At 40.4% G+C, this 15,871-nt stretch overlaps 1 protein-coding gene across 1 annotated transcript; it reads left to right on the forward strand.

Annotated features, from left to right (window-relative positions):
* The first annotated feature begins 12,904 nt into the window (after positions 1 to 12,904).
* On the forward strand, positions 12,905 to 14,345 carry LOC121979435. The gene is made up of 3 exons (XM_042531426.1): positions 12,905 to 12,935; positions 13,147 to 13,850; positions 13,914 to 14,345. Exons 1-3 carry the CDS (start codon positions 12,905 to 12,907, stop codon positions 14,343 to 14,345), a joined length of 1,167 nt encoding a protein of 388 aa, XP_042387360.1.
* The last annotated feature ends 1,526 nt before the right edge of the window (positions 14,346 to 15,871 follow it).

The raw sequence follows: 15,871 nt of genomic DNA on the forward strand, positions 1-15,871 counted from the left end.
AAGGTAACGTCGTCAGAAACTGACTACTGAGTACCTCTAGGGGTATCGCTATCTTTTCGGTAAATGCCCTGGATATATAAGAATGGGTTGCCCCAGTATCGAATAAGACAGTTGTACTTTACTGTAATATACTAATCTGACCTGAAACAACTGTCGAGGCATTCGCTACGTCCTCTCTGGTGAGTGAGTAAATCCTCGCATTGGTCGTAGCTGGAGGGGCTTCTAGTCTGCCCTGGCTGATCTGTGGACCATCTAAAGTAGCCTGCATCTGGTGCAACTGTGCTGGCTTGACTTCATACTGAATCGGCTGTGGTGGAGGAAAGCTGGTCTTGTTTGAGCACTGCTTAGCCATATGCCCTTCCTGCCCACACTCAAAGCATCCTCGGGTGCCCTTACGACAAACTCCAGGGTGGAATTTCCCACAAGTAGCACATTTGGGATAACTGGGCTGTTTACTAGCTGGTCCTCCTTTTGGTTAACTCCCTGGTTTACGTTTGTTGCTAGAGTTCCCTTTCCAGTTAGAGCCGTGGGAGCTGTGGCCCTGGTGTTTCTGAGTACCTGAGCCTCCTTGCCCTTTGGACTCTGAGAGGACTTGCTTCTGCTGCTTGATATTGTTCTGGTAGTGCTCGGTGGTCAGAGCACTGCTGACTAGTTCTTCGGTGGTTTACGGCCTATGAATGCCGCCAGCCACGTTCATCGCTATCTCCGGCCTCAGCATCTTGAGCATCAACCGAACTCGTTCTTTTTCTGTGCTGACTAGTTCAAGGCATAAACGAGCCAATCTGTTGAATTTCTTCACGGCTTCCTCCACTGAAAGGTTGCCCTGGCGAAACTCAGTGAACTCGTCGTAGTGGCGGTTTGTGACCCGCATGTGAAAGAAGTCCTCGAAGAATTCTTTCTCGAAGTCAGCCCATGTCATCTGGTTTACTGGGCGCTTCGCTCTAATTCTCTCCCACCACATACGTGCATCTCCTGTCAAGCAGAAGGAGGCACTTTTCACCTTCTCATGTTCTGGCCAGTCCAGAAGCTCCATCGTACTCTCCAGTGTTTTGAACCGAGCTTGAGCATCCCATGGTTCACTGGTGTCTGAGAAGTTCTCGGGCTTGACTCTCTGCCACTGGATCAGATAGACTTTTCTCTTTGCCTCTGCTACTGGGGCTACTGGTGCTGTAGGCTGGACTGGTGGAACCTCTATAACTACTGGGGTTGCTATGTTTGGTTCCAGGGTGACAGTGGGAGTATTCTGCTGATTAGCCTTTAAGGTGGCTATCTCCTGTTGCTGTTCTGCTAGCTGCTTCTGTAACTGAGCCACTACTGCTGTAAGGTCTGGGGAAGGCACTGAACTGCCTGCCTCATGCTGGGGCTCAGTAGCTAGTGCCCTTCTAGCTGGGCGTCCTCGTGCCATTTCTAAAGACATAAAGGACATACATAACTAAGGCAATCATGTTTATATAACTACTATCACTAGCATGTTAGGTACTATCACAGATAAGCATACCTTAGTTATCTACAAACATGAAAGCAATAAACATACAAAGTGACAGGTATTCTTACTTGGAAGCTGCAGGTTCAATGCTGATGTGTGTGTAGGAAGTATGGAAACTGCTCTGATACCACTCTGTAACGCCCCGCCTTCTACTAACTAGGCTGTAAGGCCGGAACGTCACATTATGCTAAGCTACACTGTGTGGAAAACTGAAATAATTTAAATGTTTTGCTAAGCTAATGTAAATTCTTCTGTGAATCGCTATAACAATCTAAAATTCATGTCTAAACTACATCTTGAACTGTGGTAGCTATGCTAGATGAGGTGTTCTGGGCTTTAGCTATCACCCGGAGTTGAACTTAGATGTTCACAGCTGATACTAGACCTCCGATCGATCCACGGATCGATCCAGCTCATTACTATACTCGGGTAAAATTCTGGATCGATCGGCTGATCGATCCAGGCTAATCAATCGATCCAAGGATCGATTCGGGAGCTCTCTGTTCGCGGGAGCTAATTCCCTGATCGATCCATTGATCGATCCAGCGTGCTTCTGTGCACGGTAGAAATTTCTAGATCGATCGGCTGATCGATCCAGACTTGCCAATCGATCGGAGGATCGATTCAGCAAGGTTCTGTTCGCTAGTGTCAGGCCTGATCGATCGGCTGTTCGATTGAACTGAATCAATCGATCGGCTGATCGATCCCGAGACCTTCTGTTTGCGAATAATAGCTACTCAATCGATCAACCGATCGATTGGGAAGCCTCCAATCGATCGGCTAATCGATTGGGGGTTTCTGATTTCGCAGCTGAGCTCTGATTTCAGCACTAATTCGTGCCTAAATCACATACATCCACTCTATAAGCATGAGATAAATTACTAGGCATAGCATTACTCATAGAGTGCTATCTAATATCAAATTTAATGCATACTACACAATTCATACTACTCAACAATCAAAAAGGTAAAGAAGTAACTAAAATTATTAATGCTAAGTTTCAAGTTTGCTAGTTTCCAAGCATCTTTATTCCAAGTTCCTTTTTCTTCCACACACATCTTGGTTGCATTGTCCTCCAGCCTCCGCTAGTCCATCTTTCCTTTACCTTTATCTGCAGGATAAGGAAAATAGTATCTGTAAGCTTGAGAGCTTAGTAAGAAACCATCTACCTCACTAAAACATGCATACGATGCAAATTATGTTTTTAAAACATGCTATTTAAAATACATTCTGAATATGCTAAGCATGACATGGCATACAACACATAGAAGCAAAACTGATCATGGCAATAAAGCTAATTATAACTATCATGTTATATCAACAGAAAGACTAAACTGATACAAAAACTGAGCTGAGCTAATTCTAGACTAGTGCTAAGCTGTACTGAATTCACATAACTATCTGTGAAGTTTTGAAAGATATTTTCGTAAATAGATTAAAATAATAATCATGCTGTTGTTTGGGTCCGGGAACTGTACTTGCTATACGCGCATCCCTAACTAGACCCGGGTTTGCAAGTCCCGAATTTAGTAGGGTTACTAGGTTATCTAAACCTAGAGACGACTGTGGGAGCCCAACCCAATGGATATCTAATCCAGTACAGTGCCACTGCTAAAAGTAAAATACTGAATATAAGCTAATAATTCTTGTCTTGCTTTTACTAGGTTGTTTAAGCCTAGAGGCGACTGTGGGAGCCCACCCATTGGACATCTAGTCCTGTAAAAGCGGTAGCAAGACTCAATTATGCTGTAAAATGCTTCTATTGCATTTTAGCTAAGCTATTAAAATGCCTACAATGCATTTGACTGTGCTAAACATTCTATCGAGCACTTGGTGTGCGCTAGTGCACACCCTATGTGCCAAAATTTGCATACGACTAAACTAATGCATAAAAATCACACGAATAGCTACTTATACTGTAGGTGAGGGGTTTCTTACCTCCTGTGCTAGTTTTCTTACGATTCTAATCGCTAGATTTCCGGTGGAGACGATCTTCTCGACGGTTCCCTCGTGCCTACGTGTTCCTCTCGCGAAGGGAAGCGTCCTCGTGTCGGAGTCATCGCGGGAAGGTGCTCCTAGAGCCCTTAGGCTTGGTGCGCCGAGAGAGGAAGAGGAGAGGGAGGGGGCGGCGTGAGGTTAGGGTGAGGATGAGGAAGATCACGAATAAAAATCCAACCCCACTTAATAATTTCCTATTTATATCAAGTGGTTAGATTCACCCAACTCAAATATAAATATAATTGTTTCCCTTTCCTTTCAGCACGGCCCTGCTGGGTTCACTTGGTTACTAGAGTCCGCTATAAGTCGTAGGACCCAATAGGTCACGGGTTCAATTCCCGCGTAGGCTATTTTCGTTTTCTATTTATTTTTGCTACTTCCGCTATTCTAAAAATTCCATCAAAGTATCCTAAAATTTCAGAAAAATACTAGGATATTTCTAATAATTATTTTTAGAATTTTCGGGAGTTACAGCTCAAGACCTTGACCATGTGATCGTTTTACCAGATATTGTAGTCTATATCTCATATTAGAGGGTTTGATCTTTTATCGGTATTTGTCGAGGGACATTTATAGATGAGTGTTGTGGAGATATCTCCTTGATAGGTAGACTCTTAGTCAGGAGATTGTGTGACCCTTTGACTTTGGATTGACATTCCTCTACTGTAGATATTTGATTATTAGAAAAGGATGAGATGATGAGATTTAGTGGATACATTTAGTTTGCTGATAGTGAGTGTGGAAGGTTGGATGGTTTCCTTTTACTATATCTTTGTTTAGGGGATTATCTGGTATGATTGATTGATGTTGAGGATGATTTGGGATTGATAGATATTAGGAGATCAGGTGTGGTGATAGGTTGTCCTTTGATGATCTATTGGTGAATATTTGATTTGATGATATACTAATTAGTGCTTGAGGTTGATAATGACATAGAGTGTGATATGTCTGTGATATTTATGGATTTGACGATTTGTTGTTGGTGATCCGATCATAGGTTTGCTGTTGGAGATCTTACAGTTGAGTGTACTTGTTGTACGGATATTATGAGTCTATGGTTTTATCGTTTAGGCTTACAGTACCCTAGACATCATGTTTTCATGGATTCGATGTATTTGATATTATTAGGGTGTTTAGATCAGTTTTCATTGTCTCCATTGACGATGTTGTGATCTATTTTCGATCTGAGTTGGATCACGTACATTAGCTTCGCATAGTTCTAGAGATGTTTCGACGGGAACATCCATATGTGAAGTTAGTAGTACGTATTGTGATTGTCTTTTACGAGTTTTTGGGAGCATGTTTTGACGGATTTTGTTGCGGGATTATTCAGGACATGGAGAGGATATAATGGTTTGGGTAATCATTATTGGGAGACGACTTGTTCCCTAGCTATTGATTTATAGGATTATATTCTAGAGGGATTTCCAGACTGGATGATGTATCTCTGAGTATTGTTTTGGATGGAGATCAGTGATTTCATGTCATGGTTTTGATTAGGGATACAGCAGACATTGGACTAGGAGCTTCGCTTTGGTATAGATTTTTACCTCGGACTGATGGATAGTTTGAGCATCTTATACAGATGTTGGAAGGCCTGATGATAGTGGATTTTGGTTTTCAGAGATAGTTGATTTATCCCGCAGTTGGCTAGATTGCAGAGTGGGAGTAGCAGGAGTAGGGTGAGTTCATAGCTCACAGAGTCATCACTATTCATTTGGAGGTGGATTGTCATGTTTGAAGATATGTTGATGATACTAGGGTTGGAGATTTGTTTATGATATTTGGATGGAGTGGTATATGAGTATGTTGATTTGTGGTTATCTTGGATGAGGATCCCTGAGTTGACCAGTAAATTTGGGGACCAAATTTTTATTTAGTGGGGGAGAATGTAATATACGGCAAATAAATAATAAGGTTAAATAGACAAATAACTTTAACGGAATTTTCCGGAATTTTTAGAAATTTTCTAAGAACTTTTTGGAACTCATACAACGAGTTTTGAGGGGACGAATTGACGAGTTCAGATAAAGCCTGTTTGGAATACTCATTTAAGTGGGAATTGATTTGGGAATAAACTTAGACTTTAATTAGTCTAACCTAGGTTTAAATCTAATTTTCCCTAGTTTCTTTCCCGATTCTTGCTCTTTCTCCCCGATAACCCCTCTGCCTGAGCTTTCCCCTCTCCGGCGATTTCTCCTCTCCGCCTCTTGGTGTCGTCGGCGCAAGCAACCACCGGAGCTTTGAAGGGGAAACAAGTTTCCGGTTCTTCTTCCTCACCTCTCGGTTTCCTCTCTCTCGATTGCTTCCTCTCCCTCTCGATTTCTCTCTCACGGGCGATCCGACGCACTCGACGGCGATGGAGGGCAACTTGTTTCCCCGATAGTCTCGGCCTCATCGCGCCGCCTGACGACCGTCGTCGGAATCTTCAAGGGCTGACGCTGACCAAGTTGTCTCCGATGGAGCGATCTCTTGATTGGTCGTTTCTTGCTCCCGATCGACAGGGGATCGGCTTTAGGGCACGGTGAGGGATTTGGGATCGCGTCACCTCCCTTGCAGGTTGGTCTCCTTGTTCCTCCTTTGCGATCTAGTCACTGGAGAGTGACCCGTATCTCCACACCAGTTGGATTGGATCAAGCAATACCACCTGGAGGTGAGCAATTGAGGTATGTTTCATCTAGATTCATACAACTTCAAGAATCTTGTCTATTGGATCTCCATTGTGACATTTTATGTTGTTTGGATTAATGGGTGGCATCAGATATGCTAGTTGGTGGATTTCTCCTCTGCCGAGCTTTGTTTATCCACTTCTTGTAGCTATTGAAGTCTCGGTGAAGAGATGTTAGAAGGATGGATGTATCGATGCTTCTTTGGTAGCTGTCAGCAGGGATCTTGTTGGCTGTGAGCTCTTGATTGTAGTCATACCTTAAGGTAAGTGTTCTACAGTGTATTTTGGTTCTTAGCAGTAGTGTGTTACATAATTAGGTCTTCTATGGATTGTGTGGGGTTTTGTATTGCTTGGATTTATGAGTGGTGGGATGCGGATTGGATGAATTATTGTGGATTAAGGATTAAGGTTTTGCCTCTAGTGGTAAGTATTGTTTTGGTTGATATAGATTATTATGTGATCATTTTTAGGATCATTGGATTTCGTTGTTAGGTTGATGTGGATTTATGATAGAGATTTGATTTTATGATAGGTTATTGTGGATTATGTTTGGTTTTAGAAGGAGTGGATTAAGGATGGATTTATTATCGTATTGGATTTGGATCATTAGGTGGAGATAAACATGATCGTTATTGGTATGTGTTGATTGATTGGGGTTTGTATTAGGTTGGGATTTGTGGATATGGTGATTGGTTGATATAGATTGTTATGTGATCATTCTTTGGATTATTGGATTGATTGTTGGTTGGGTTATCAGATATGGTGGTTAAGGATTATTTGGAGGATTAGTCAGGGATCAGATTGATTAGAGTGATCCTATTGGGTTAGGAATTTTATTTAGCTATTTAATTCATATGAAATTAGCTAAATAAAAAATATATATATATTGATCGCATGACTTGGATTCAGGACGAGCGTCTCGACACGGGATTACTTGGCACGATCTACACTTTAAGGCGGGTATTTCTTCCTTTGCCTCTATATAGATTTTCTTTGAGCTTAGTGCATGGTTGTTATTTGACGGATTAGGTTACTTTACCTTATATCGTGTTCGGTTGCTGTTTTTCCTGCTTGCTACTTTTGCTTGAGCTTGTGATGATCTATTTAATTCATATACAGTCTCCACTCTTGATATCTACTCTGTTGTGATTACACGTGTAGAGTATGTCTTGTAGGGATTGTTGGGTGTGTGTATTATCATGCCGATTGTGCATATGACAGGAATTGTACGTAGGATGGTATGTGTTATAGGAGTCATCATGTTGACTCTACATTTGCATGTTGTATGTACACACGTGTTTGGTTACGTACTTTTGGAGGAGTTGTGTTGATTGTATGTTTATGGTTTATACACGTGTCTGATGTGTTTATTATTGGAGGATACATGTTGATTGTACTTCTGTTCTGTGTATATGTGTCCAATGGAATTATTAGAGATTTTTTGTTGATCATATGTGGGTAGTTGTGTACATGTGTTTGGTGGGATGTGTGGATTTATCATGACGATTATATTCATGTTGTGGAGTGCTTATATGGTTTAGAGGTTGCATGGATGATGACGGTGTTTGTATCATGATTATATATATATCATGTTCATCATTCATTGCATCTGACGACTAGTCTCCCTTGTGGTTGAGAGGGTCGCCAGTCTTTTATAGCTGTCCACTCTACCACTGATGGAGAGTGATAGCTGGGAGTGGAGCTATGTCTTGTCGCGCTTACTCAGCTGCTCATTGTTTTTTACTCTATCAGCCTCGACCACTCTGGAGTAGTGGATCTTGAGGGTACAGTAGTCAGGGGGCTTGAGTTGTGAGTGGTCAGGGACCCTTAGCTATGTAGTTAGATAACTACATAGTATACTGTCGCCTCAGTCTCTTTATAGCGGTTACGTGCATGAGGCTTGTACGGTTTGTCACGGACCCAAGCCTCTCGGCCATACGTGGGTCGTGGTGTCTGGAGAGGTGACGGGGGTGACCATGGAGCATGCATACACATTTGCATATGATGCGCGGTGCATCGGTGGATATATATTTGCATACATGCCTAGTAGATACTAGTTGCATGTGATTGTGGTTGTTGCACTTGTTTGAGATATGCTTGTTGCATATGGTTGTCATGCTGCATACATGTCATTTATTTTACATGTATATCGTATTTATATTGCACAGGTGTCACGGGTATGTCTGTTGCAGATCCAGTGAGTTTACTGATCATTGTACCATATGTTGATTCCAGATTGGGTATGTATTTGCCATTAGGTCAGTAGTGGTTTATGCAGTTTGTATGTTAGTTATGATTATGTCTGGTTATTACGTCAGGTATGTTCAGATGCATTGATTATAATAGTATGATCATGTTCTTTATTTCCCTACTGAGACTGTATACTTGTGATCTCCATGTTGTTTATGGACCATGCACTATCTTGTCTATTACCCGCTGAGTTACCTATACTCACCACCTCATGTATACATTTATATTTTCAGGTAGTTTGTAGATGGTTGGTGTCGCTCGGAGTATCCTGTCTGTCGGGTCCTACGTCACATCCAAAGACCGTGTTTGTTTTCTTTTGTATATCTTTTTATTATTTTTGGCATTGTATTTGTGTTTAGCCATGTGGCTATCTTATTCTTTTGGTGTTGTATTTGTGTTTAAGCCGTGCCGGCATGCATTGTATTTATTTGGTTTGTGTGGGCTTCCGCTATGTTTTAGTACAGCCGTGTGGGATGTTTTATATATAACTGCGTGGTTGTGATTGTTTCATTCCAGCCGAGTGAGCTGTTATTATAACTGCATGGTTGTGTATATAAATATTCCAGCCGCATGTGGCTGATGTATTTTGCTTGTATTGATGCTTCAGATTGTCATCGGTACAGGGGAGATGCTGCCGGATTTTTGTCTGGCAGAGACTCCTTTGGGGGCGTGACACAATGTCTTCCCGAGAACTCTAGAGTGGGCCTCCTTAGTAGATGCGTACTACATTTCTAAGGACCTCGAGGTAAGTACGTTAGAACAATTATTTTCGACTTTTGAACTTCACGAATCTCGAGTTTCAGAGTCAAATGGAGTAGAGAAGACCAGTCAGAACATAGCTCTAAAGGCAAAAGTAAACGGTTCTGACTCCGAAGCCTCAGTCGATGAATCCGAAGTGGCACTACTGGTAAGACGCTTCAATAAGTTTTTCAGTACTAATAAATTTAAATCGCAGAGGCATCATCGAAAGAAGAGGACGGTTCGTTGCTACAACTGCAACGAAGAGGGACACATCAAAGATGACTGCCCAAAGCTAAAGAGAAAGGAGAAAGGAAGGGTAAAGTACAAGAAGTCAGAACCCTCCTAACACAAGAACCTAAAGGTCACGTGGGATGATTCGTCATCCTCCGAATCGGAAGTCGAAGAATTCTCGGGACTAGCACTGATGGCCAACCATCAGCTAGAAGAAACGTCTAGCTCAGATATGAGCATCGACGAAGGGGGAGGAACGTCAGAAGAAAGCTGTAGTGAAGGGGGAGCGTCACCAGATCAGGTAAGTAAGGTACGCAATCTAACCCCGAATCAATCTTTCTGATTTATTAAAGCTCTTTCTAGAGAATTAGATAAATTAGAAAAAGAAAATGAAAATTTGAAATCAAAAAATGAAAATTTAAAATTAGAAATTGAAAAATTGAAAAATGATGCATGCTTAAAGAAATTTTCAAAGTCAAAAATTAGAATTTATGGTAAATTAAATTAGTATATAAGGAAGCATCAAGGTCAACTTAGGAAAATTCCAAGATACTATGTACCCCCTAGATTTTTGAAAAATCCTGTAGGAAGGAACCTCTATTGAGTTCCAAAATCTGTGCTTAATTAATTTTTCAAAAATTAAAAGCTTACAGTGAGAAAATTAAACATTGAAATTCTTTATGGAAGTTTTGTCTAAGGAAGTGGTTGTTGCTCCAATAACCAAGAAGGCCTAGTACCTCGCCACGACCTGAAAGCTAAAATATTGAAAGAAAATGTTTAATTAAATTTCTGAAAAAGCATTAAACAAGAATTAAATAATGCTTTGAAAGTTTATCAAATATTTGTTAAAATAAACAAAAATTCCTTAAATTTTTTTTTGAAAATTCTAACTTAGAAATTATTTTATTCTTAGAAATTTTTCAAGACTTAGAAATTTGTTTTAATTCAATTTAACTTGAATTTTTTTTTATAAAAAAAATCATTTTTACTTAGAAAATTTTTAATGATTTAATCTTACTTGAAAATATTATACTTAAGACCCCATTTTTGCTGTGATCAAAGGGGGAGAGAAAAGTACAAGTTTAGGGGGAGTTAGAAAATTTTAAAATTTCTTTTATTATTTTTATAAATGTTTAGGGGGAGTTAGAAAATTTCTGTTATTATTTTTATAAAAAGTGTTACAATTTTACTAATTGCAAAAATTATTCTTAACTTGTTAGTTTAGTAATTTTTCTTTAAAATTACTGTTTATATCATTTTTAACCCTAACTTGAACTTGGGTTTATGCACATCAAAAAGGGGGAGATTGTTGGACCCCATGGTAGTTTTGATGTGATCAACCAAGTTGGTTAGGTCCTGCTGTGTTTGATCCCTGTGTCTGAGTGTGCAAGAGCTTAGGAACATAGGAAGTCGAGCGGAAGACGCAGCTGGCGAGAAGGACGGCACGAGAAGGGAGCCGACGGGCTCGGTGCGACAGAAGGATGAGAGAGCTGCGGAAGAGTACTCCGGTGGGCGTGAAGAGCGTGCGCGGCGTTCGAGGGACATTAAGCCGGGACGGAAGACTGCTCGAGGAGAAGGCCGGGAATTGGGTTCGGGTGAGCCCTATTCCGGTTGGTCGCAATCACCCAAAAGAACGGAGCATTGGAAGCTGAAGAAACCAAGCTGAAAAATGGAGCTGCCAGCTTGGAGGCGCCTCCATCTTGAAGGCACCTTCAACCCTGTTGAAGGCGCCTTCAACAGGTCAAATTTAACCGTTTATGATCCGGATAAAGTTTTATCCGCTGACCGAGCTGGAGGTGCCTTGAACCTTGTTGGAGGCGCCTTGGACCCTCGGGATAGACTTTCTAGGAGCTATATAAAGGCCCCTGGAGCTAGGAATTCAACAACAACTCAAGCAATCAATCTGTAAGTAATTCCTAAGCAACTAGTGAGCTTCCAAAGTGTAAAAGGCTTCTCCGCCTTCAAAGAAGGAGATTTTTCTTACTGCGCTTTTTCTACTGCCCTGGATTAACAACCTCCTTGGTTGTAACCAGGTTAAAATCCCTGAGTCTCTTCTTTTCCTGTTTCTTTTTCTATTTCCTTAATTTAGTTGCTATTATTTTATTGCTGTCTATTTCTGAGTTGAAATCCGAAGAGGGTATATTTTGTTTTTATTTTCAGCAATTCACCCCCTCTTGCTGGCCTCCGCTGCACCAACACTAAGTCCCTTTATGCTCGGTCGGATTTTGCCTGACTGAGCGCATGAAGGCACATTGGTGATCGCTAGGCCTTCACTCAGTTGGTAATATACTACGAGCTTCTATAAGGCTAAGTACCTTTACACTCGGTCGGGCTTTGCCTAGCCGAGCGTGCGAAGGTACATTGGCTATATACCTCTCCTATCCTTCTCGATCATGAATCCTTCTTCATTCGATAGGTCGACCTATCATAACCCGTATTACTAGCCTCCCCTTCAAGTCTAGTCGAAGGAGGTATGACAACTGACTAGACATGAGTTCCAATTTTATTTATTTGCTCTATTTGCCTAACTCATTCTTTTTTATTTTTTCTTCTTTTATACCTTGAGAATCACTTAATTTTTCAAAATTGTCTCTTTGGTAATTGGTCCTTCAATAGAAACAAAATCTTAGAGACGCTCGAAGATATAACGTCTCAGCATATGATTTGGTCTGTTCTGTCTATCATAAATGCCTCTTTATTGGTGATCGCCACATAGCACTTTTTTCCTATTTCTTGAAGCAACCTTTAACATGCTTCTTTATCAACGTCCTATCATATGCCCCTTAGTAAATCAACGCTTCTCCCATTGTGAGCCATTTCATTTTGACGGAGATCCTTATACCCTCTTAAACCCTAAATTTTTTTCATTTCTTTACTCTTCATCTTCCTCAACTCACTTTCTGGCGCTTCTCTTTTTCAACCTTCTTCAACATTCTGCGCTTCTTCATCTTCCCCGACCTTCTCCTGTTACCTTCCATCCTTAAGGACCTAGTAAGTTACCTATCCCTTAAGTGTTTTTGTTTTTTTGCCATGGATGAGGAGTTACTAGTTCCTTGGTACGCTCTGACTCATTCTTCCTTTAGTACCCATGATCGAATTTATATTCACTCTCAATATGAAATCCCTAAAGAATATCGCATCAAGGTCCCGCAACCTGATGCTCATCCTCATCTTCCTCCTGATAACTATGTTACTTTCTTCAAAGACCAATTAATGGTAGGCTTACATTTCCCTGTTCCTCCATTCTTGTCAGAAATAAGCTAGTATTTCGGTATCCCTTTACAACAATTTGCTCCAAATGCTTTTAGATATCTATGTGAATTATACATGTTATTCTGCCTTTTCAGTATCCCCCCTACTCCTCAAAACTTCTTCATATTTTTCTATCTAAAAAAATCAGAGCCGGGAGTATTCCTTTTTTAGTCCCGTCCTAAGATGATGTTCTTCACAGACATGCCTTCTTCGAACAATAGTTGGAAATCATGCTTCTTCTTTATAAAATTTCCTAGACCTGTTATATGGTCTACCGCATGGCAATCTTCTTTCCCTCCTCTTCTTCATGTAAAAGCACTTCATCAACAGCCAACCTTCTCTAATTATTATAATAGATTACTTGGTCACCGCTTTTACATCCATAAATAGCTATGTAATGATCTTCTATACCTTTTTGCCTGAGCCCTGTTAAAAAAAGATTGCAATGTTCCTTTGGTAAGTCTTTACACTTTAGCCATCACTCTTTTACTATCTAAAATACTCTTTTTATTTGTTGTAGTGGATGCTGTATTTAGAGCTTTAGTTGACAAGAAAATCTGCCTAGAAGAGGAGCCATTATTGGCCAAGGAACGGGAGCTCAATGCAGAGCTTAACACTACATCAACTCAAGCTTCTAATGCTCCTTTGCCTGAACTCTCTACCCAACCTACGCTCGCTTCTAGTTCTTACACCACCTCTAGGGAGACATCCACAAGTTTACCTCCTCTGTCGAAGGACGCCCCTTTGGAGCTACCAAAACAGGCACCGAAAACTACTCCTACCAGAAAATGCCCTAGGTGGAGGCTAACCTTAACACCCCTCCCCAAGAAAAGGGCTATCTCTGTTCTTGAGGATATACCTATAGGAGATATTCAATCCACTTCTCCTGAACCTACCCTATCTTCCTTATACCCTATGCTCGCTTCCCCACTTATTCAACCACCAAAAGATCCTCCCATTCAAAGTGCCAGTTTGGATCCTGAGTTCATGATGACCTTCCTAGAACCAATTCCTTTACCTAACCAAGGAACTCAGGGTCCTCCTATTCTTCTCTTCTCTCCTCCTTCACTTCACAGTTCTTTATCATCATCCCCCACATCTTCTTCCACCCTTCCAATATTATTGGAGGGTTCTTTGACCACCGTTTGGGCAGAGGCCTGCCAACAACTTGAAAAAGTCACCTCTGCTGAGTTGGCTGATAAGTTTTCTTTCGAGGAAACTAAGGTAGCATGCCCTTCGTCCTTTTTTTTCATTAATGCATTCTAACAATAACTTTCCTTTCTACAGTGGTGGGTCATTAATATGAGTGTGGACTGCCAATTATATGATTTGTCTCAAGAAAATGACACATTGAGACAGCAAACCCTTGGAGTGTCCTCTTCTCACGCCTCTAGAGAATTAGCGGAGTTATGCAGCCAGTTACAAGAGACCCACAAACTTCTTGAGACAGAATCTAAAAATCTGAGTAAATGGAAAGCTTCTGCAGAGAATTTTGAGTCTCAAGTTAAATTAGACGCTAATCTTCACTCTGAATTGTCATCCAAGCTAGATAAATATATCACTGAGAATGCTCAATTGTCCTCTCAGTTGCAGGCACTAAAGGATGCTCATGCTTTAGAACTGACTGCTAAAGACTCTAATTTGGGATCTAAGGACTCTGAGCTAAACCTTCTACATTCATCCTTAACCACAGCTCAAGCGAATATTTCCTCCAAATAGTTTGAATTGAAAGCCTCTCAGGATGCTCTGGCGGACTATTAGGCGGGCGAAGATGAGTGATTTGAAAAGAGGAAAAGAATATTTTTAGCATCTCCTGAATTCAATGCTCCTATTGTTGCTTCGGTTGCCAAAGCTTTCACTCATGGGGCTGAGGGGGGGGGGGGGGGGGGGGTATAAAGCAACTAAAAGAAAAAGGGTATATAATTTCTGATCCTCCAGTCAATTTCCTTGATCGTCGAAAATTACTTGATACCATACCCCCTGATTTGTTTCCCAAGATGATCTAGCTTTTGTTCTAGTTTTCAACATGCATTTGTAATGTAGAACAATTCTAAATATTAACCTTTTCTTATGGTCTTTTACCTATTCGTATAATTTTTTTGTCCTTATTTGCTGAGTATTCAGAGATTTGCATGACGTTATGTTAATTGAAGTTAATTTGGTCTCATTACTGAAGGATTGAGTTATTATTTTTAATCAAAATTAATATATTTTAACATTCTCTCATATTTGTTTTATTGCCTTTAGGGTTATCATTTATCAATCTTCCTATAAGCAGATTATCCTTATTTTAATCTATACATTATTCCTTGATAACAATTTTTTGTTAGACCTTTACTGGTCAGGCAAGTTCACTTCTGTATTTAATTTCTATTGAACTTAATACTCGATCAACCTTTAATGACCGGTCAAGTTTAGATATATATGTACATATATCCTTAACTAACCTTTGGACTCGATCATCTAATAATCTTAAGACCCGATCAGTTGATACTGTCCCACCAAGTTTATACACACATATACATATTTTGAACTAGCCTTAAGATTCGATCGATCGGTAATGGTTGACTAAGTTTATAATACAAGATGCATATAATTTTTATTTTATGTAAATATTTAGTCTTTCTCAGGATCTTGAAACTTTTAAGTTTAACCTCGGTATTGGCTTTAAAATATTGGGAACATAATCATTCGTATTGGTTATTAATACTATTTTCCTATTGGTGACATGTGTACCCATGATGTCTGGAATGTACCTATTTTATTATGTCCATCACCTTATCAATCCATCCAACGACTCCTCTTTGACCCCGCTTTTTCTCTTACTTTGATCTAATGTTCCTTCTTAAAACACCACTTTCAATACCTTGCTAAGGTTTTTAAAGAGAAAAAAGAGGAAACCCCCTAACACTTCATCTTCTTCCTCTAGTGTGCATATTTCTTATTCTTCGCCTTCCACTAGTTGTTCTTCTTGTTCCCACTAATCCTTCAATGTCAACCCCCGATGAGTGGTACACTCAATGCTCCTCCAGATTTATAATACAGGAGGTCTATGAGCTTCAATGGAACTATGGCTTTCCTCCATACCTAGCCACCCCTACTTCCAAGGATCGTCCTCATCTTCCTCCTCCAGCGAGTGTAGCCATCTTCTGGGAACATGCCCTATGTGATTTCAAATTTCCTATTCATTCCTTTTTTGTTGATGTTAGTAGGTATTTTGACCTTCTCTTGAATCAACTCATCCC

Source organism: Zingiber officinale, chromosome 5A, assembly GCF_018446385.1.
Source record: "Zingiber officinale cultivar Zhangliang chromosome 5A, Zo_v1.1, whole genome shotgun sequence".
In the NCBI taxonomy this organism is placed as follows: Eukaryota; Viridiplantae; Streptophyta; class Magnoliopsida; order Zingiberales; family Zingiberaceae; genus Zingiber; species Zingiber officinale.